Source organism: Gekko japonicus, unplaced genomic scaffold (genome assembly GCF_001447785.1).
Source record: "Gekko japonicus isolate JY-2015 unplaced genomic scaffold, Gekko_japonicus_V1.1 scaffold1159, whole genome shotgun sequence".
NCBI classification, from domain to species: Eukaryota; Metazoa; Chordata; class Lepidosauria; order Squamata; family Gekkonidae; genus Gekko; species Gekko japonicus.
In genome coordinates, this window is record NW_015160245.1 from 433488 (window position 1) to 440602 (window position 7115).

Consider the following 7115-nt stretch of genomic DNA (forward strand, 5'->3'; position numbering starts at 1 on the left):
GGGGGGAAAGGAGAGGGGGGGGAGGCGTTTTTGGGGGGGGGGGGGGGGCAGCCATCCGGCCATCCGGCCGGCCATCCGGCGAGAGTCCCGGGCGGTCGGTGCGCTTTACTCGCGGTCCTCCTGCGGCGGCGGCGGGCGCGGCTCCCCCGTCGCGCCGGTCCCGCGCAGCGTCTTCATGGCGGCGGCCAGCATGTGGTTGCAGAGGGCGGCGTAGGGGTTCATCCGCGCCAGCTGCTGCCGGGCGAAGCGGCTCCCCAGGCGGGCGGCCTGCGCGAAGTCCTCCCGGGCGGCCTCGTCGTGGCCCTGCAGCCGCCGGAGGAGCCCCCGCTGCACGAAGGCCTGGCGCGCCACCCGGCCGGACCCCCGGCTCAGCTCCAGCGCCGCGCCCAGCGCCTCCAGGGCTCCTGCGGGGACACCGGGGAGAGGCAGGCGGCGAGGCCCGCGTCAGGGCCCAGAGGGGGAGGCCGGGCCCCCCCACCTGGCTGGCGCTCGAGCTCCCGGGAAGCGCCCCTGGGGCCACGCGGGCCCGGCCTCCCCCCCTTCCCACCCCCACTCACCGGCCACGTCCCCCTGGAGGCGCAGGGCCTGGGCTCGGTTGTTGTGGGCGGAGGCCCGCGCCGGGAGCAGCCGGATGGCTCGGCCGAATCTCTCCAGGGCCGCCTCCGTGTCTCCTGCCTCGGCCGCCGCGATCCCCTCGGCCTCCAGCCCCCGGGCTTCTGCCAGCAGCTCCGGCGCAAAGGCGCCTGCGGGAGGGAGGGAGGTGAGAGGCCGGGCTAGTTCGGAGACGCCTCGAGGGCCGCCCAGACCAGACCCCGGCCCCTGCACGACCCCCGCGGCTCACTCCCCATCCCGCTGGAAGCGCCCCCGCGGAGAGGCCGGCCTCAGTCGCCGGGATCCTGCCGCTGGCCGCTGCCGCCCGTGGGGACACCTCTGCCCTGGTGGCCAGGCTCAGCAGCCCCGGCCTTGCGCCACCCCTGGGGCGGCTCACCCTCCTCCGGCGGCAGCGGGGGCGGCTCTTCCTCCTCCTCCTCCTCGCCAGCCGCGGGTCCCCCGAACGGGGCGTGAGGGTGGAAGAGGCACTCCAGGACGGCCTCGGCCTCCTCGGCTGTCCCCATGGCGGCGTGGCGCACCGGGCACTGAGGGGCTGGCCGGCCCCGGGACCGGGGAGGCAGGCGGGAGGGGGCTGGCCCACGGACAACCAATGGCCCGGGGGGGGGAGGAGGAGGAGGAGAGAGGCCAGCAACCTGCCGGGCAGCCCAGGGGGTCAAGGGCCCAGGTCGCTGGAAGGATTGCCGTCGCCCTTTCGACCCGAAGTAGTGTGCAGGCTTCTCTGGACAACCCTGGGAGGGAGGCCAGGCTGGGGTGTGTGTGTGTGTGTGTGACCGGCCCAAGGTCATCCGGGGGCACTTTGAGGAAAGGATTTGGAACTTTTCATTGAAAAAAGATGACTGAGGAGGGGAGACACGAGAGAGGTTTCTCGGTCCTTCATACCAGTAGAACTCGGGATTATGGAGTGGGATGGATGGATGATTAAATTGTGGCCCTCACTACCAGAGGGCGCAGTGATGGCCTCAAGCATTGATAGCTTGTGGAGTCCCGTGCCCACTTTTGGGCACCACATTTGAGGAAGGATGCTGACAAGCTCGAGCGTGTCCAGAAGAGGGCAACCAGGATGGTGAGAGGGTTGGAATCCAAGTCTTACGAGGAAAGGCTGAAAGAGTCGGGTCTGTTTAGCCTGGGAAAGAGAAGGCTTAGAGGGGACACGATTGCAGTCTTCAAGTATCTGAAGGACTGTCATGTAGAAGACGGAGTGGATCTATTCTCTCTTGCTCCGGATTGCAAGACTAGATCTAATGGGTGGAAATTACAAGGGAGTCGTTACCGGCTAAATATCAGGAGAGACTTCCTGACTGCAAGAGTGGTTGAGCAGTGGAACCGTCTGCCTCGGGAGGTGGTGGATGTTCCTTTGCTGGACGTTTTCAAGCGGAGGCTGGACAACCCTCTTTCGGTACGTTGTAGGGCCATCTTTCGGCTGTGCTCCTGCAGAGTGCAGGGGGTTGGACTAGATGACCTGCAAGGTCCCTTCCGACTCGAACATTCTGTGATTCTGTGAAGAGGGGATCCCACCCATTCGTGGAGTGGTTCAGCAAGGGATCCTCTATGTTCAGAGGCAGCCAGCTTCAGTGGGTGACCATGAGCCAGTCACATGCTCTTAGCCTAGCATGGCCTACCCCACAGGATTGTTGTGAGGATAAAATGGAGGAGGAGAGAATGAAGTAAGCTGCTTTGGGTCCCAGCTGAGGAGAAAGGGGAGGTATAAATGAAATAAATATATATCCTGTTTAGAGGGGGCCCTCTGAACTACAAAAACTTAATGTTTAAGATGGATTTTAAAAAGATTATAGAAAACTTACCTGTAACTTGTTTATTGAGTATCTTCTGTGCAGGCACACATGGGGGGGGGCCTGCACGTGAGCAGGCCTGCCTATTGGAAGGTTTTTCTAGCTCAGAGCCTCCAGGGGGCGCTGTGCACCAGAGTGGAGCTCATTCCCACCCAGGGACCACTTGCTCCAGGAGTGCGGCACCCCTACCCTCAGTTCCTAAACACCACCAAAGAAGCATGCAGCGCGGCAGGAGGGAGGGTGCATGCCTGCAAAGACACTTAATGAGCAAGTTGCAGGTAAGTGCAACCCTGTTTTCATCATCTATCTTCTGTCACCAAACTTGACCACTTCTAGCCAGAACTGCTTCAGTGGCTGGGGGGGATGGCTCCCATGGTGGGTGGGGCCAACTGACTCACGAGAGCGGGCTCCGTTTGATCCCTTACGCCTCTGGGAGAAACTCGGCTGGGGAGGAGAAGGCTTAGAGGGAGGGTACGGAGCGCCTGATGTGTCGGCACATCTATAGTCCAGCTGATAGGGGTGCCAAGGCTGACAGGAGGAGGATCTTTGTTTATACTGGGCTCGACTAGGTACACCCCCCCCCCCAAGGACTTCACAGTCTTTCTTTATTAACATCAAGTCTCATCAGTCTTCGATGAAAAGAATGTGGAGCCTTCGAAAGGCAGGTCTTCAGTTTTCTGTCTTTTCTCAGTGGAAAGTGTTGCTGTTTCTAAGGACTGGGACACAGGAGCCATTTGCTCCTCATACATTTTGAAATCCTCAGTAGGCAAAGTGGAGGCGGCTTCTCCTATTTGTTCATCCGGGCTTTGTGCCGAGGCTGACCCATCGGACTCAACCGTTGGGTCTGCATCTCCTCTCTCGAATCCAGGGGGAGGGAGGCCTGCTGGTCCTTGAAACCAAAGGCGCATATGAAAATGAGCTCCGTGAATAGTAGTGACTGCTCAGATCCAGGTGCCCGCTGCAAGTATCGCCCCATTCCGCTAGGTATCCTGGTGACATCCTGTGCAGGTAGGAAGGCCGTCTGGCAGGCGGATGGTGTTGGGGCCACGGAACCGTCTGCTCAGGGTCGACGTCAAACAAGAGTTGACCGGTCAGCAACTTGGATTAGACTTCTCCTTCTGAAACCAAGATTGGAAATAGCCTCCGTTCTGGGGGCATAGTGGGTTTTGCTTGTAGAGCTGGAGTCAGTTCTGGGGTTTGGGCCATCCCCTTGGAGTGGGAGGTGGTCTTTTGCCTATCCTTCCCTTTACCCTTGACTTTCTTGGCAGGCGGCTCCAAAGAGGCGCGTTGCCCGAACAGATCCTCTGAGACACGAGGGCAGAGCCCACCGCATCAAACCGAAGGAAGCTGCTGTCGGCCGCTTTCCAATCGGCTTGGAAGGCGTGGGAACAGAGGCTCAAAGGGGGCCCTCTCCCAAAGCACTGCCTTAAGTTTAGAAGCCCCGTCTCCCAGCGTGCCCCTCTTCCCTGGCGCCAGGCACACACGTGAGCCTGGGGGAGTGGGGGGGGCACCTCCAGCAGCCTAATCAATAACGGAAATACCACCATCCTCTGAAGCAATAAACTTGACATGTTTATTAATTAAACTATCACTTAAATAAAAAAAGTGCATAGAAAATAAACATGTTTAAAAACTCCTTTTTTTTTACAACTATATACACAGATTTTTTACATTCAGTCATTTCTTGAACCATTGAAAGAACTTCCTTCGTCCCTGGGATGGCAGGGAATTAACACTGACGCACTGGAGACACATTTCCTCTTTTGAAAGAAAGGAAAAAAAAGTCCAAACAGTTTGGAAGAACACAAGAAGAAAAGGAAAACAAAACTGAAGATTGGTTTGACATAAGTTGCATTTTGTTTGAAACAGAACCCTGTGTTTGCAGCGGAGTATCTGCACGGCTCGAAACAATTATTCACTACTGACACTGAATCAAAGGAACGCCACATGGACAGTTCTTGGCTGAGAGGCAAAGCAGCAGGATCTGGTCTCGATACCAGGAAAGCGCGTGATACGGCTGTGGCACCCCAACAAGGAAGAAGTCCAAAGGAGGGAGAAACAAGTTGCACAAGTATTGACTGCTCACACGGAAAAGCCAGGAGACTGCCTCGCCAAGGGCACTCCCAGCGGCAGGCCCAGCCAGAGAAGCGCCTCCCCCCCCCAGCTGGGAGGGGGAGGGAGAGGGAGCCTCCTGCCTGTTGAGCAACTGCAACACAACCTTGATCTATAGTGTTAAAGAGAATTCAAAGCCAGGCTTCAAGACACGGTGCATTACAATAGTAGTTCCTATATATACCATATTTATAGCTATAAAACCTTGCAGGTGTTTGGGTGGGGGATGGACCAGCAGTCTAGGGGCAAAGGACATGATTCTGCGCAAAGGACGTCTGTCAGGAGGACCCCGTATTGCTTTGCAAGGGAGGAGGAGGAGAGGGAAGCGAAGGTTAGACCCAGCCCTTTGCTGTGACCCGCTTTTCCTTTAAAAAAATAAACACCTTAAAGGTTTGAGTCTTCGTAGTCTCAGGTATCATGATCTCTGTCAGTCCTTAGAAATATACATTCATGTTGCCGGGAGGAAGCTGTGCGGCGGGGACCCCTCCCCTTGCGCAGAGAAGCAACGCCAACCGGAGTGCCTGAGACCTGCCCCCAGCGCACGGCTTCCTCAGCTCACAGGCAGTTTGACTGGCCATGGTGGCTGCTGCTCACAGCAGCCGGGACAGATTCAGCAGCAGCAAGGGCCAGCGAGCCGGCTCTCCCTTCCCCCCGGGCATCCTGCTCCTCAGTGTGTCCTTCAAGGCATTGGGGGGGGGGCAGCCTCCCTCCCTCGCCCTGCTGCCCGTGTGCTCCCGCGGGTGCAACCAAGAGGAACAGTGGAGGACCCCTCGCTGGCCAGCCTCATCCAGCAGGGAACAGACAGACAACAGGCATGAAGCCACACTGCGCCCGCCCGGCCCCCCCCCCGGGCTGGGCAGCACAGAGCGGGGCTTTCGTGGTGCCGGGCAGCCCCCTCCAGGCAAACGGCCGGAGGGATGAGGGGGAGAGGGCAGGGAGTGTGCTTACTGGCCTGGCAGGAAACTGCTTGGGCAGAGGAGGAAGCTCCACGCCTGAGCTCTGCCCTGGTGGAAGGAGATGCCGGCCCACCCAGGCTGGGTGCTTCCAGAGACCAGGAAGGGCAGAGGCCGCAGCCTCCGGTCTCCATGGAGGGGTGGCAGGGATCTCCCTCCCTCCCTTTCGCCAGGCAGAACCTTCAAGGCCCAGCCCAAGATTCTAGGGAAGAAGGAGCCGCTGGAGAGCTCCCGCGGGGCCTCGGGCCAGCCACCCCCTGAAGGCCCCCCCCCACTCCAGCCAGAAACGGGTCTCTCTTAAATTAGGATGACACCACAGTTGAAAAAATAGTCTCGTAAGTGCTCTTCCCAATGAAGTGCTTCTCATAGAAAAATATACAAAATTATTTACATTTACAAATCCTTAAATATTAAAACTGTAAACAGAACCAAGTAAAATCCAATGATGCAATTCAAGAGGTGGCAACGGAAGGCGGGTGGAGAGGAGATGGTGCTGCTCGGATGTACCCTCAGAGGGGCGCAAGGCCCCCCCCCTTCACTCACACACACGCTCACCCATCCACCCCCAGGTATCACGGCCACCAGGCTTCCCAATCAGCTCGGAGCCCCTGGGAAGGCCTGCCCAGAACCAGCTCGGAGACTTCCTGAGTCCTCTGGCTGGCTGAGCAGCTTCCCTGCCTCGGATTCCCCCCCCCCCCCGGGACGGCCCGGCCGCGTGGGGGGAGAACACTCCTGCTCTACCGGCTCTCCGTCTAGAGGCAAGGGGGGTGCGTAGGGGACAGGAAGGCTGGGAACCGCCCTGCTCTCTGCGGCAAGACTGGCCAGCAGCACCTCCCCCACCTCTGCTCAGACACAGGGGCTGCTTCGGGGCCATGCCGCACCCCCGCCTGCTGAAGCCAAAACAGAGCAACAGCTGAACGCACCCCCACACCCCAACACAGCCAGGCCACGGTTCAGGCGAGGCTCCCAGCGGTGCTGGCCCCTCAAACTCAGCCTCTCCGCAGTGGCACCTGGCTGTGTGTCTCAGGAAAGCCAAGTCCGTGCTCCGGCTGAGGCCCTGTGCCCCAGCCCCAGCGCACTGCCCGCCCGCCCACCACGAGGACCCTCTTCTCGGGAGGGGAAGGGAGTGCCTCGGAGGGGGTGCCCCGGCCCCACCTGCCAGGTGTGTATTGGGCCGAGAGAGACCCCAGAGCAACCGCCGCAGCAGCCGGGCCGGCTCAGTTGAGGAACCGGCGGCATTTCTTGGCGCCACAGTTGCAGGGCAGCTTGTTGCTGGCATCCTCGATGGGGAACTTGTAGTCGTAGGTGAGCTCCTCGCCACGGTAGATCTTGCGCACGGCAAAGATGACAATGTGCTTCTGCCCATCGATGTTGATGACCCGGGAATAGCAGTTGGGCTCGCACGAGTGGTTGATGAAGCGGGCGGCATTTCCGTGCATGGTGGCGTCCACCACCTCTGAGTCGTCAATGCGGAACATGTAGCAGCCGATGCCCTGGGTCAGGAGCAGAGAGAGGGTGGGTTACGCCACTGCTGGGCACGGCCAACCTACCAACACGCAAGAGCCGCTGCAGTGCAGACAGCTCTCCGGGAGGGCTGGCTCCTCCTCCGCAAACAGGCCTTCTCTAGGGCTCCCACAGCAGCTGTGGC

The 7115-nt window shown here is 59.6% G+C and overlaps 2 protein-coding genes across 2 annotated transcripts in view; both read right to left on the reverse strand.

Annotated features, from left to right (window-relative positions):
• Positions 1-43: 43 nt before the first annotated feature.
• Positions 44-1144, reverse strand: TTC36 (tetratricopeptide repeat domain 36). The gene is made up of 3 exons (XM_015413790.1): positions 989-1144; positions 558-743; positions 44-404 (listed from the first exon to the last, which is right to left on the reverse strand). The coding sequence occupies exons 1-3, from the start codon at positions 1113-1115 to the stop codon at positions 106-108; spliced, it is 612 nt and encodes a 203-aa protein (XP_015269276.1). The 5' UTR covers positions 1116-1144; the 3' UTR covers positions 44-105.
• Positions 1145-6577: 5433 nt separating this feature from the next.
• The window catches only part of KMT2A (lysine (K)-specific methyltransferase 2A), a 53963-nt gene continuing 53425 nt past the window's right edge, over positions 6578-7115 (reverse strand). The window contains exon 38 of the mRNA XM_015413696.1: positions 6578-6960. Within this exon, the coding sequence (XP_015269182.1) occupies positions 6685-6960 (276 nt within the window). The 3' untranslated portion in view covers positions 6578-6684. The remainder of the gene's footprint in view (positions 6961-7115) is intronic.